Source organism: Neofelis nebulosa, chromosome 1 (assembly GCF_028018385.1).
Source record: "Neofelis nebulosa isolate mNeoNeb1 chromosome 1, mNeoNeb1.pri, whole genome shotgun sequence".
NCBI lineage: Eukaryota > Metazoa > Chordata > Mammalia > Carnivora > Felidae > Neofelis > Neofelis nebulosa.
In genome coordinates, this window is record NC_080782.1 from 121,585,565 (window position 1) to 121,601,156 (window position 15,592).

Consider the following 15,592-nt stretch of genomic DNA (forward strand, 5'->3'; position numbering starts at 1 on the left):
ACTGAAAGTTCTTGTGCACTACAGATCCTTCTGTGTGAAAAGAATACACCACCACAACCTGAGCAGGTTATAGGAAGAAACACAAAAAGTTAGAAAGAAACCAGAAGTTGCAAACTGGGGGCCCATTAACTGTGGCTGATACGTACCGAGTATTTACCAAGGGCCAAGTCCTGTACTAAAGACTTCACTTGCGTTATCATTTGTCCTTCATAATAACAACTATATGAAGTAGGTATTATCATTATACCTCTTTAAAAAATTGAGACTCAAAATATTGTAAAATGTCATACCACCAGTAAGTGACAAAGCCTCAACCTGCTGACTCTCAAGGCAAACCCATGTATAACCACAGTACTATATTGCCTCCATGTGTATGCAGTGTATGTGCCCTGGGATCCATGGTAACCAGCTCCTTAAGCGCAGGAAAGGAAAGAGGGGTAACACACACACACACACACACACACACACACACACACACCCGACCAAGTTTTCGGAAGCAGGCTTCTCATCAATTTAGAAACGATCAGATCCTTTCAATAATGAATGAATTATAACCTAGTACAGCCTATAGCACTGGCCTCTTCAGAGGAAAGATCCTAAAATAATTAGCGTCATAGCAGTAATAATATTTACTCTCAAGAGTAAATACTGCCAATCATATCAGATAATTTCCTACTTTTTTATTTTTTTGATGTTTTTATTATTTATTTTTGAGACAGAGAACCAGCGGGGGAGGGGCAGAGAGACAGAGAGGGAGTCACAGAATCCAAAGCAGGCTCTAGGCTCCAAGCTATCAGCACAAACCTGGATGCAGGGCTCGAACTCATGGACTGCGACATCATGACCTGAGCCAAAGTCAAATGCTCAACTGACTGAGCCACCCAGGTGCTCCCTACTTTTTTATTTTAAGGGAGAGTGGTTGTAACATCAGGAAGCCCACAGAAAGAAATCTTTGGCACATTAAACTCCATGGTCCCAAAGAAACAGATACTGATTACCTATTACGGGCCAGCCATGATGCTAGGTAACATAGGCATAAGCAAATGTTAACACCCAGCAGAAGAAAGCATTATTAATTGCCACAATGAATAAGACTCAGGGAGAACAAAAATACTTGTTACCACTATTGATAACAAATTGAAAAAACATTCTAATTCAAAAAATTCATTACTTCGTTTACCAATTTTTCAGTTTTACTATTCTTGTTCATAGTGAATAGAAATGTAAGTAAGTGGAATTTACTGATTGAGTTCTTTCCTCTCCTTAGATTTATTTAACAGCAACATTCTGGTTTAGATTTTTAAAAAACCAAACTCACTTTATATTTAGAAGTTGGCTAATGAACTGGCATTCACCATTAGTAAAACATCAAATTTCAGTACACAGAAGACTAGAAATAAGGTTGCCCCAGTCTCCCTTCATAAAATCCATGAACCACCACAACCCGTTCTTACTTAAGCCAGAATCAAACAGTAAACACTCTCTTCGTGTACAAAAAGGAAGAGGAGTAAGATCACTCGATGGCAAGTTCAAACTGCCTCAGTTTTAAAGACTCCAAGAACTTCTCAACTAGTTTACTTTACAGAATGGCCAAGAAGCAATCCAGAAAGCACAATATTTCCCTCCAGTCTACCTCCACCCAAGTCATGGAAGTTAGAGGAGAACACCCTCTGAGGAAGGAAAAGCCATTTCCTCTCTGAAATGTCAGTGGTACTGAGACCAGCACTCTAATCCAACCACCAGGAAGGCAAAAATCAAATATTATTTCAAACAAGGGATGAGGAGGGGAGGGGAGGGGAGGGGAAATCTGAAACCAGGAAAAAGAGGTTCATCTGTTGGAAAAGATAAAGGCGCACTGCACCAAGAAGGGAAAGCGGATCTGCCTGGGGCTCAGCAAACACCGGACAGACAGCCCAAATCACCAATCTGTTTTCTTCATCATCCTCAAATAAGCCGTCCCTGAAGCAAAGGGCCTGACATTTTTCATTTAGAAAGCAAGGTAAAATGTAATGTTTTAACAGAGGTTGGACTGAGCATGCCTGCTTTTGCAGGGAAGCGGGTATGAAATGATCCATCACAAAAGGGTGGGAGGAAGGATTTCCAAAGAATGAGTCATTTAGAAAACCTCTCCTTTAAGGAGTAAGTCACATCATTTCTTCTATAGCACGCGCACACACACACACACACACACACACACACACACACCGCTGACTCCTAATTGTCGATGTATATAGGACAGCTAATTTTCAAATGGACCTTCTTAATAGTTACTAATAAATATACAAAACTGCCATCTAGAGGCTTAACACTGTAGCAAGTCTGTTACATAATATGATCCTTTTAGGAAAACACGCACCATCTTATTCATGCAACCTCACCAAGACATGCAAACGAGTTCAGGCACACATGACACATACGAAATTAGAAGCAAAAGTACTATTTAACCTTAGGATAGTTCCCTTTTGAGATAAGAAACTGTAGGGAAAGGCATAAAAACGGTTTATCTTTTATAGGAAATATATAGAAGTAACAGGTTAACACATACATAATTTGTAAAAGGAATCTTCCCCCACCAGCCCCTTTGCACATATACATTGAACGCATCTGCATTCACTCTTACTTTATAGAGGACTTGAAAAATCATGACACTGTAAGAAAAGAAACAACATCAAAATGGAAAAAACAAGCTCCAATAAACATCCTCCAAAGTAAAGGTTCAACCTAAGAACAATTAATTCCCAGGTTTGGGGGGAGAGAAAAAAAATCCAAAAGCACAACTTTCTCTGACACAGGACAGCATCAGGAAGGAGTATCATTGCATTCCATCTTCACAAGAAGCCTTCAAGGGAAGTATGACTCACCCCATCTTAAGATGTAGCCCAAGACCTCGTGCAGTCACAGAGCTAGTTAAGGGGGAGGCCCTAAATTGAAAGTGAAGGCTCCATGCATCTTTTACCTGCATCGTGCACCCTGTCATAAAAACATCCTTGAAATAAGGGTGGTAACTGATTAGAGGGCGTGGGTAGATTTTTCAGACCTTCCATAAATCTTCTAAGCCTCCACTATTCTTACTTTAACCAACCTTTTATTTTCATGGAATTTGTTTCATCCTACCTATATTAAAAGCACATTATGTAAGTACGTGCTCACGTTTTAATTTAAATAGCAACTAACGTGATTAAGCTCCTGTAGTCTCACACACAATAGTTCACCAAAGTCCCAAAGAACAAAATGATCTAGCTCAAAAATTGCATTTTCCTTAAGAAACAAAATAAACAACCACAAGCACATAGTACTGTATTAGAGCTGTATGAAATGACGCAGTAAGGAAATTACAGACACTCAAATTGAGACTTGAAAAGAGGTATATAGAACTTACCTAATTAAACAACCATCCAAGCATTACCATGAAAAGCTCATACACTGTTCAAATACCTAGTACATACAGTGGGAAGACGGGAGAGTTGATAATGGGTATGGCATGCCAGGTTGGTACTGGACAGAGAAAAGAGGTCTTTCTTCACCTTATTTGTGAAAGCTTGCAAAAGGAGGGCTTCAGGTTTGGTTTGGAAGAAAAATCAGGTGATGGCTTTTAAAAAGGAAAGTCCATTAGATTCAGAGTGCCTCAGTAAACTTTCTAACTTCACAGTCAGTAAATTCTCCAGCATACAGTAGTGCTTAATAAATGAGGGAGGGAGGGAGGGAGGGAGGGAAGGAGGGAAGGAGATAAGGAATGGATTCAGAATATTCTAGTCATGCCATCAATCTCTGTAAGAACAGAGGGATTAAGTCCCTGTGTTTGTTACATTTTTCTACAGCTTTCTGGTCCTCCAAGTTTGTTGGAACACTCGACACCCCAGTTCATACCTGTACTTGCGTGAGTAAGTGTGTATGTGTGTGTGTTTGTGTGTGCCCATTCTACAATCAAAGGTAAGCTCTGTGAAGGCAAGGACTAAGCTCGTCTTGGCCCCCGTGTCAATAGCGGGAATGGGGCACTTAGTACCCTACATAATGTTTTCAAACATATTAACTCCTGTTGGAGTCAGCTAGTCCTGGAAAAAATAAAGCATTCTAATTGTTTCCTTTCCCCAAGTATAAACAATGCCCCTCAAGAGACTACACTGATTGAGTACATCACAATGAAGACTTTTGTTTCTATTATTTTCCATATGGTTTAGTGGCTCCTCCTGGAAAACATATGGGAGAAAATATCCATGTGTCACATCTGTGAGAAATTTCTTAAAAATAAACAAATCCAGGGATGCTGGGAGAAGACTGCCACCATGATCCTTTAGTTTGAACAAATATTTTCTCTACTTTTGCTTATTAACTGCAATAGGATGCTGCATGATGGAGTCAATTATTCAAAGTGACTAAAGTGAGGCGTCGATTGGCAAGTATTAGTAACAGCTACTTTTAGATGGAATCCCGTTTCTACCCAGGGACTTTACACTGAACTCCCTCAAAAAGAGCTGACACAATTTAAGGGGAAAAAGTGATAAATCTAGTCTTTGTTCGATCAAGCAATATAAAATATAAACCTTCAAGTACTCGGTGCTATGGCAAGGTAAACCAAACAGGGCTTCTTTATTGTGATATAAGAAAGAATGATTTTTGTAAAGCTCACAAAAGCTTAGGCTACCTTCAAGAATAGCCAAAACAAGGAAGATAATTTATGTCAATATGCTGTTTGTGAAGTTAGGCTCCTTGCCAGTCGGATTATTCAACAGGTGCGTGTTGGGTCATCCATCTAAAAGACTGTCAGGGATATTGCTGCTGCTGCTGCTTGATTGAGGGAGGTCCTCCCTATTCAATACTGTGTTCATTTGCTCGGACTGCTGTAACAAAGTACCACAAATTGGGTTACACCCCAACAAGAAATCCAGCCTCTCATAAGTTTAGAGGCTGTCAAGTTCAAGACCAAGTAGTTAGCGGGTTCCTTCCGAGGTATGTGAAGGAGAATCTTCTCCATGCCTCTCTACTAGCTTCCGGTGTTTCCTGGCCAACCTTTGCCATTCCTTGCCTTGAAGACACATCGCCCCTATCTCTGCCTTCATGTTTGCATGGTTTTCTCCCTGTGTGCCTATCTGTCTCACTGTCCAAATTACTCCTTTTTATAAGGACATCAGTCATAGGGGATTAGGGCCCACCCTAATGACCTCACTTTAATTTGATTACCCCTGTAAAGACCGTATTTCCAAATAATTTTAATTTTTAGATACCGGGAATTAGAACTTCCACATGTGAATTGGGAAGTACACGATTCAACTCATAGTAACTATCTTCTAAGAAAGAAAATACTCCTCTTTGTACCATGTTGTGGCAATAGCCTACAACTACTCCAAGTGCTACACACTCATTTAAAGTCCTATTACAGTCTTAATGAGTCCTGAAATTCAACTTTAAAACACCACCAGAAGGGAAAAATCAAAGCAGTATCACATTGATTTAACAGACATAATATCTTGATCTAAGCAGGTTTTCACTTCATAACTGAAGAAAGACTCAAGAATTTGTACTAACAGTAACTTCTCAGTGTTGGTAACAATAAAACCCTTACAAAGGAAAGCCAAAGACATGAGAAACTAGTATCAGCCTGTGAAATATTTACTCAGAATAGTCAAGGGTCCTCAACAAACTCTTGGGTCTGAAAACTAGTTCTGAAAAACGGCATCAGAGGCAGGCACTAGAGAATAAGGGATAGATAAGATGTAATTATGTAGAATTATGTAACCATATGAAGTCAATATAGAAGGTTCTAAGATACTGAGAAGAGACTATAGGCCTAGTTGAAATACCAAAGGAAAAACAATTAGATAAAAGAATTAAAAGCAGATTTCTGAAATGTATTTGGTTTACAGACAACCTCTAACATACAGTTCAAGAACTATAGTTCTAAATCCTATAGCTCTGAATTAACAGTTAATTTGATTTCAAGCTTATTCATGAGTCAGAGTCACAATACAGCTTCCTTTAAGACAAATGTCAGAGACTAACCCCTTTTCATCAGAATTTGAGGACGAGCAAACTGACTGCATTGTATGATGATCCAATGAAATTAATCGATAAATGGCATTGTCACTATGATTTCTTACTCATGTTAGTCTCCCGCAATAAAGAGAAATGAATGTCATCTTAAAAGGGAGAAGAGGTATACCAAAAAAAAACATAGCACTCATGGAACACCTGTGTGCATGTGTCCAGCCTGTGCTATCTGCACTGCCTATTTAAAGTATTAGCCATGTGAGGATTTTCTGAAGGTCACAAGGTAGTAAGTATAAGAACAGAAGCTAATTTGCAAGTTGAGTTCATCCATTTGTTTATGATGCCACGTGCAAGTGATTACAGTGAGAAAGCACTTCTCAGATTGCACAGCCAGGAAGTTGAACACACAGCAAGGTCTCTGAAACCCAAGTACTGACAGCACTGGGCTTATCACTGGAAAGCATTTCTAAAATACCCTCAGTTTTGAGGCAAGGTGCCCTGCAGTGAGCTCAAATACACATCAGTTCAAATCCCTCCTGAGCCTTGGTGAAGACTCACACCTCTAAACCGCAGATTTCCCATCAGTAACAGGGATTAATGGAGCACAGTCCTCCTTGGACTATCGTGAGGATTACAGGAGACATGTATGAATGGCGTTCAACTTCCAGAAAATGTTCTCTTACTGCTAGTTCCCTCACCCCTCCTCCATCTTGAACTTAAAAAGTGAGTTTTACTGTGGTTGTTGTGGTTGCTTTTTTCCTGGTCATCTAGCTATATTCTCCTCTCTAGGGGTAAGAATAAAGCTCCTCGGTAAAGGAGCTTGAATTTTCTAGTTTTCTGTTTTGTTTCACTATTGTTCCTTGTTACAGTATTTCTAATAAGGAACCATTTTTATACACTGTGAAAAAACTGTACTGTGATATGCATGGTGTTTAATGTACCAATTATGAGTAAAAATAAAGGACAAATGAAGAGCTTGTTCCAAAAGTGGATTTCAGAGTCCCTCTCCCATAGAGTCAGACTATGTAGATCTGGGGCAGAGGCCTAGAAGGTGTAGTGTTTTTTTGTTTGTTTGTTTGGTTGGTTGGTTTTTTTAAATTTACATGCCAGTTAGTTAGCATATAGTGCAATAATGATTTCAGGAGTAGAATCCAGTGATTCATCCCCTATGTGTAACACCCAGTGCTCATCCCAACAAGTGTCCTCCTTAATGCCCCTTGCCCATTTAGCCCATGCCCCCACCCACAACCCCTCCAGTAACCCTCTGTTCTCCGTATTTAAGAGTCTCTTATGTTTTGTCCACCTCCTTGTTTTTATATTATTTTTGCTTCCCTTCCCTTATGTTCATCTGTTCTGTATCTTAAATTCCACAAGTGAAGTCATTCTCTAATTTTGCTTGTATATATATACATATGGTACATATATACAAATGGTATATATATACACACCACATCTTCTTTATCCATTCATCTGTTGATGGACATTTGGGCTCTTTCCATACGTTGGATGTTATCAATAGCACTGCTATAAACATTGGGATGCATGTGCCCTTCGAAATAGCACACCTGTATCCTTTAGATAAATACCAAGTAATGCAATTGCTGAGTCATAGGACAGTTCTATTTTTAATTTTTTGAGGAACCTCCATACTGTTTTCCAGAGTGGCTGTACCAGTTTGCATTCCCACCAGCAGTGCAAAAGAGATCCTCTTTCTCTGCATCCTAGCCAGCATCTGAGGTTTCCTGAGTTGTTAATTTTAGCCATTCTGACAGGTGTGAGGTGGTATCTCAGTGTGGTTTTGATTTGTATTTCCCTGATGATGAGTGATGTTGAGCATTTTTTCAAGTGTCTTTTAGCCACCTGGATGTCTTCTTTGGAAAAGCAACTATTTATGTTTTTTGCCCATTTCTTTACTGGATTATTTGTTTTTTGGGTGTTGAGTTTGATAAGTTCTTTATGGATTTTGGATACTAACCCTTTACCTGATTTGTCATTTGCAATTATCTTCTCCCATTCTGTCAGTTGCCTTTTAGTTTTGCTGATTGTTTCCTTTGCCATACAGAAGCTTTCTATCTTGATGAGGTCTCAAAAGTTCATTTTTGCTTTGGTTTCCCTTGCCCCTGGAGACGTGGTGAGTAAGAAGTTACTGTGGCCGAGGTCAAAGAGGTTGTTGCCTGTTTTCTCCTCGAGGATTTTGATGGCTTCCTGTCTTATGATGAGGTCCTTCATCCATTTTGAGTTTATTTTTGTGTATGGTGTAAGAAAGTGGTCCAGGTTCATTCTTCTCCATGTCGCTGTCCAGTTTTCCCAGCACCACTTGCTGAAGAGACTGTCTTTGTTCCACTGGATATTCTTTCCTGCTTTGTCAAAGATTAGTTGGCCATATGTTTGTGGAGTCCATTTCTGGCTTCTCCATTCTGTTCCATTTATCTGAGTGTCTGTTTTTGTGCCAGTACCATACTGTTTTGATGATTACAAAAAGCTATAGTTCTAACAAGCACCCCCAAGGATGCTGGGCACAGGTGGTTCTCACCACACAGTAAGACATGCTGACATAACTCAAAGATGCTGACCTCCTAGAATATCACTTCCTCAAGGCTATAGCCTCTGTTATAAAATAACATGAACTATCAGCACTAAGCCTAAAAGATAGAAGTATTTGACCCTAAAAACCCAACACATCGTACATTCTAGGTCAAAAACTACTACTTCAGCATTTATGTGTATCTTAGTAGAGTAAAACCTTAATTGCCAGTACATAAACGTTTATAAATACAACCATCTCCTCTTTTCCTTCCACATTTCCTAAGTGCTAAACTTGCATTTTACCCCTCTATCTCTCTAGCCATTCAGGTACAGGTGAAAATCTGTGGAAGACACAGATTGGAAAGACAGTGGAATCATCTCCTGGCTAAAGTGCACTGGGGAAAAACTAAGGTGTAAGAATCTTCCAGAAGACAGAACAATGGGCAGAGTTGCCAGGAATGCAGGTAAGAAATCCATGCAAATGCTTTTCCTTCTCTCCTTAGTCCCTTTCTGGATGGGTTAAGGAAAATGCAGATTGACACTGGAGTCACAACAGGATAGGTAAGGAAAACGCTGCAAAACTATAACCTAATCTTTGGGATCAAAGATGGTGACCTATATAGAACACATACAAGGTGTTTCATACATGTTCTGTGTTATTTTAGGTGACTGTCAGGTGGCCACACCCAGGTAGTGGCTGTTACTGGAGTTGCCAAGGGAAAGGCAAAGCAGGGAAGGGGGCAACAGCTTGCTGACGAGTAGGAATAACTTCAGGGGGGTCTAAGCTAGAGGAATATCCTTCCTTGCCTGGTACCTGGAACTCAGATGATTAAAGCAGAGAAATATTGCCTCCTGGGGATTAAGGGAAGAGGCATGGCTGTGGGCTGGTTCATTTTCATGTCAATGGCATGCTCCAGGCTGCGCCCTTTGCTATCTCTAAGAGTTGGCTAGCTCTGGAAGGGAAAGTCTATCCCCAGTCAGGAAGGTTTTTAAGGTGTCCCGACACCATAATATACAGAAAGTGTTAAATTTAAACAATACAACAGAACTATCCACTCACCTCCTGCTTACTAAAAGGAGATTTAGCAGCCTCTTTCTGAACTACAAACGAAACCATTCCATGTCATCCTAAGGGAACCAGAGACAGCAGCTTAAGATAAATCCACTTCCCAAACCCACTCAGTATCTTCAATGTGACACATTTGCTCTCAGCTTTTAACTGGGACATGCAAAGCTTTTAAGGGGATAATAAAGGGGAAAGATGGTAGGAAGCGTTTGAAAGGTGGAAATGAGACGGAGGCACCACGCTGAGTTTTAATTGCCTAAAGAGCAACTCGCCAAAACTTCTGTGAAGACTTCTGAGGCAGAAAACAGGAAAGCATGAAGCTTCGGAAATCATCTCTGAGCTGATTTTCACTCTAAGGGACAGCCACTGTGGGAGGCACACCCGTTTCCAAATAACCATGCGAAGAGATGCAGTCTCTAGAAACAACAGTTGGCAAGGCAAACAACTAACTCTGCTTCTAAACACACATATCTTCTCCACCTCTGTCACAGAGGCCAACAATAGGAATTCCCTTAGATTCCACGCTAAGAATAGAGAGCACACACGCGCTTAAAGCATCCTGAGTTAGGATTTGTTTAAAACCAAGAATCACCAGTTTTGGTGTGAGGTAGACATTTTGCAATTCCCCTTTGCTACCCTAGTTCAACCTATATCCCCATGCAACCCTCCCCACCCACATCCCCAAACACAGGGATACTGGGGTATCCAGTACTGGGGATACTCTCTTTTCTTCGTAACATGAAGCATGAACCTAACATGAAACAAACATAATTTGTTTATTTCTCAGCATTTAGAGTCTAACCTTACAAAATAATCAAGTCTGGTGAACACGTGGGACAAACTAATTAACAAATAACAATTTGCTGAGCATTTATTATTTGCCAGCCTGCCAAGCATTTTCCGAGCATTATCTCCACGAATCCTTACAATTCTAGGAACTAGGTACTATTACCATCTTCATTTTCCAGGTAAGGAAATCACGGCCCTGAGAGATTAAGTAGTTAGCTGAAAGTCACATGGCTATGAAGCAGCCAAGTCCAAATTTAGACCCCAGTTGCCTAACGTGAGAGCCCAAGCCCATGTGTCATGACTAAGTGCTGAAGAGATGAGGTGAGTTTCCATGATCTTGTGATTAAAGCTAAAAGGACATGTTCCCTCCATGGGAGCTCTAACAACCTCCAAGCAGTCACAGCACAGGGAGACATCATGCCACAAGAAGGCATTCCCAACTGCCAACACCCCACAAGGTACTCAGTCTCTGCATCTTATAGGATCAGTAAAGAGTGGCCAGAGATAAACGTTCCAGAAAGGGCAGAAGTACTGGCCTGACAAGATGGTGTATGTGTTTGGGGGGGGGGGGGGGGGGGGGGGCGTGGATGGGTGGGTGTGTTTAAATAAAGGGGAGAAAGTAAATGGCATTAGAGGAGACTCATGCTGAGATTCAGGGATCTTCAATGCTGGCACTGCTGATCTTGAACAGATAGCACAAAAAAGCTTAGCACGTGGCTTTCACTCAAAGAATTAACCTGTTGCCAAGTAAAGTGTTTCAAAGAATTGGAATGTTGTCAAACTAGCTTAACACCATGAAATGGTACAACTTAATGAGACTCCATATATATTGAGGAATACAATGCACAGCTCCCTCTGCAAAAAGTGATTTCACAAGGGGTTTGCTATCTTTCCCAGGCACATACACACAGTGGTTGGTGAAATGCTACAGCTGAAAGCTGTTTTGTTTTTTTTTTTTTAGCTGAGTACAACCTGTTCCACCCTTCACCTCACCCAATTCCTTTTGAACCATTTTTTAAATTAAAAAAAGTAAATATGTTTTAAAGTAAAATCTTAAATAGCTCACATAGTCATGCTAAACAGTTTTCTTTAAACACCTACTCAACCTCTTAAGAAATAACACCATTCCTTCTCAGGAAACCCCTAATGTTAAAGCAAACCAAACCGGAGGCTCAGCACTGTACCTACAAGTGGGAAAAGCTATACTGATCCTTGCAGACCAGCAAGTGGCCTGAGGTCTGCTCCAAATTGCAGCAGGGTGGAGAAGGAGGGGGAGGGTGGGACTGGAGGACAGAAAAGCTCTGACTGAATGGAAAAAGTAAAAAATCCAAATTCAGTAGTTTTTGTTCCTGAGCAAAATGTGACAGCTACTCACCTGTCTACTGCTTCTACGTCAAAGCAAAACCTCTTCTCGATAGAGTCTGTTTTCCGCCGTGTGCAGGATTTCAGGATGACAGATTCATCTTCTCCCTGTTGGGAGCACACAGACTATCACGATGAGGCCTGGACATGGGCTATGCTCTGTGCCTCTGCAGCGTACCACAAGTACATCACACCAACGAGAGCAATCACTCCATCTTCTCAAGCCTGAGTGTTCACGACCATAGGAAGGTGGAATATTGATCCAAAACTCTCCCTCAGCTAACAGCCTCATGCATCTAAAACCTGTAAACCATGTTATACTTAACATGAAATATCTCTAGTTTTAGTTCACTTTTAGCACATCATGATGGTACAGCATCAACCCCTGCTGGATAAACTCTTGCTGATAATATTTGAGGCTGAGTTAATTTACAGGTTTGAAAAGGGTTACACAAGATGGCCTGCAGGCCTCCTCCTGACTCTGAGTTTCTATGGTCTTGAGTCAGTCATCATTTTTTCAGGAAAGCCTTCCTGGACCAGGTCAAATATCCCCAAGACATGTTCACATACACCATGTACTTGGTCTCCCTCACAGCACTGATCATAGCTGCAATTGTCCATTGATGTGGGCAATGACTCCAATCATGTCTCCCTCCTCATTAGACTCTAAGCTCCCTGACAGCAGGGACTATCAGTTTTTACTGATTCCTGTGTACCCAGAGAACAAACCGGCCCAAGGACAGAGTAAGTGCTCAATAAATGGGTCTTAACAGCTTTATAGAGGTATAACTAATGTATAATCAACTGTACGTGTCTATTTATGAGTTTTAACATCTGTATACATCCATAAAATCAACACCACAATCAAGCTAATGAACATTTCCATCACCCCCAAAAGTTTCCTTGTGTTTTTGAATTCTATCCCTCCACCTAGTCTATCTAACCTCAGGCAACTACTGAATCTGCCTTCCATCATACAAATTAGTTTGCATGCCCTATATAATTTTATATAAAGTGAATCACACAGTATGTGCCCTTTTATTTTGGACTTCTTTGACTTGGCACAATTCTTCTGCGATTCACGTTATGCTGTCGTACAAACCAAGAGTTTGTTTCTTTTTACCGCTGGGTAGTTTCTCACTTTACAAATGGAATCTAACAGTTTCATCGCATAGCGCTCTCTCATTGCCTAAAAACAGAGGGGTTTCTATCCCTGATTTTTCTTTCTTCCACATAAGAATTTCAGGTTCCTTGGGGCACCTGGTTGGTTCTGTCGGTTAAGCATCTGGTTCTTAGTTATCAACTCAGGTCTTGATCTCACAGTCGTGGGATCAAGCCCTGCTTCAGGCACTGCACTGATAGTACGGAGCCTGCTTGGGATTCTCTCTCTCCCTCTCCCTCTCCCCCTCCCCTGGCCTGTGCCTGCTCTCTCTCTCTCTCTCTCTCTCTCTCTCTGAAAGTAAATAAAATAAAATAAAATAAAATAAAATAAAATAAAATAAAATAAAATAAAATAAAATAAAATAAAATAAAGAATTTAGTATTCCTGTTCCTCTTGCCCTTGCCAATCTTTTTCTCTGAACAAGGGGAAGAATTAGCAAACTTGTCTAGTTTGTTGAAATAGAAAATGTGACTGCATATGGTAAAACTTAACTACCCTCTAGTATCACAATACCACATAAAACACAGAAGACCTAGCAAGAGACAGTTTATGGAAAGTCACAAGCCTTCCATCTACTATCTACTTTGGGAATAGAGAACAACAGATGTAAAGGCCTGTGGTCAGGGTCCACGGGCCTGGGAGGAATTTAAAGCTAGGCAGTATGGCTGAATCCCAGAGCGAGAGGCAAAGTGGCATGAGAAAGAGTATAAAGGAATCAAGAGCCACATTATGAGATTGTGGTCCTTATCCTGAGAGCACAGGAAAAATAATGAGGGGGTTCAAGCAAGGGAATGGACAAGGTCAGCTCTGGGCCGCCCCAAACCTCACACGGAGAGTGGCCTCATCTCAGAGGCTAGGATACAGGGGACTTCTGTTTCACCACACAGAGGGTCTGGTCTCCAAGATGATGGAACATCTAGTGGCCTAAAACTAAGAAAAAAGCAGGTACTTTTAAAGAAAAATAACGCAAATAAAATGGACAGCAAAGTGAAGAAAGGGGAATAAAAAAGCCCGTTAGGAAAAAAACAAAAACAAACACCACATTATCCATTTTAAGTCTACCTCCCCCTCCTAAGAGAGCTTTGTACAAACACATATATGGAAGATGCCACATGATTCTCCTGTACAAATGGAGATGCAATCACCTCTAGACAGCCAGTCTTCATATTCCCTCTACCCTAAAGCTGAGGAAATAGAGTGACATCATGGAAAGCTACTGTTTTATATATATTTTTTCTATGATTATGATTATGATTATTACTAATATTAGCAGCAGCCACTCTGACTCAAGAGATGCAGACTCCAGAATCAGGGTCTGAGTATTGGCTTTGTACCTCAGGACTTGTATGGCTTTATAAATCATTTTCTCTTCTAGACCGCCATTTTCTCCTTTATGAAAGAGAAAACTGGATCAAACAGGATAATACAGGACAATACAAGGACTCAGAAAAATGTAAAATAAACTTAAGGAATGATTAGGAAAAATAATTACTGTAATATCAACCCCCTAATACAGAACTCATCATGTGTCAAGATCTGTTCCAAGAGTGTATGTACTAGTTCACATAAACTTCTTAACAACCCAGTGAAGTGTTTACTATTACCTCACTAAAGACTTAGGAGTCCCAAACATCTACCATTACTGGCCTCTGCATTCACTTTCAAGTGGGATAAGACCAAACACAAGGGAGTTAGTTCTTCTTTTAAGCTTTAGGAAAGCACAAGGTAAAAGGCCCCAAAATAAAGACTGAGAGAGAATAATTGAGTGAAGCTCACTTCTAGAAAGACAGAATTCGAAAAGGACCATGGCTCAATCCAAGGAAGTGAGTCTAACTCTATTTCCATTGCAAGAAAACTAGGGCACAACTAATGAGTGGTGCCTACTATCACTTCCGATTCTGTCATTTCTTTATGTTTCTCTATTTGAACGATGTTGTTTTCCTGAGAGTTCTCCACCCCTGACTGGAAACATTAATAGGGCTTTGGGGGTTTTTTTGCTATAATACATGGAAGAAAAAGAGATGCTGATATATTCCTGTATTGTGGCGCAAGTAAAAGAAAGCCAGGAAGAAAAATTCAAAGTGGTAGACAGCAAGGAGGCAGCCTGGCAGAGTAACTAACACTCTTGACAAATGCATCTAATGTTACTGAGCCTGGCAGTCCGATTTCAAAGATGGTGGGTGCTCTTGGTCTCTGTAAAGCACCCCCCGCCCCCCCCCCACACACACCCAACACACGATACCATAATGAACCACACAGAGGACCAGAGATGGCATGCTCATTACCAAAGACTCATTTATCAATATATTGGAAACAGCTTAAAAATTACTTCAACTACAAAAACAGAGAAGTTATGCTAAATGGAGTCTGAAGATTCGAACAGACAAAAAATATAAATACTTCTCTTAAAAATATTTAGCTATCTCCCAAAGGAGTTATGTCCAGAAGGAGATATGGGGAGGAGGCAAAATTCGAAGTGATAATTGATAAGAATGTCTCAAAGTTACTGAAAGACACCAATCCCCAAATACAGAAGGCCCCAAATTCCCAAGTACAACAGAATGGGGGAAAAAGTCACACATAAGACCATCATAATGAAATGTCCAACACCAAAAGGAAAAAACAGAAGACATTGAGAGCAGCCAGAGAAAAAAATGGATCACCGGAAGAGGAAATGCATTCAGGCTGCAGTGAGCAAGCTG

At 40.5% G+C, this 15,592-nt stretch overlaps 1 protein-coding gene across 5 annotated transcripts in view; it reads right to left on the reverse strand.

Annotated features, from left to right (window-relative positions):
• Positions 1-15,592, reverse strand: part of ARHGAP26 (Rho GTPase activating protein 26) — a 425,071-nt gene that overhangs the window by 270,788 nt on the left and 138,691 nt on the right. For all 5 annotated transcript variants that reach the window (XM_058733064.1, XM_058733057.1, XM_058733045.1 and 2 more), the window contains exon 10: positions 11,742-11,836. In XM_058733064.1, the coding sequence (XP_058589047.1) occupies positions 11,742-11,836 (95 nt within the window). The remainder of the gene's footprint in view (positions 1-11,741; positions 11,837-15,592) is intronic.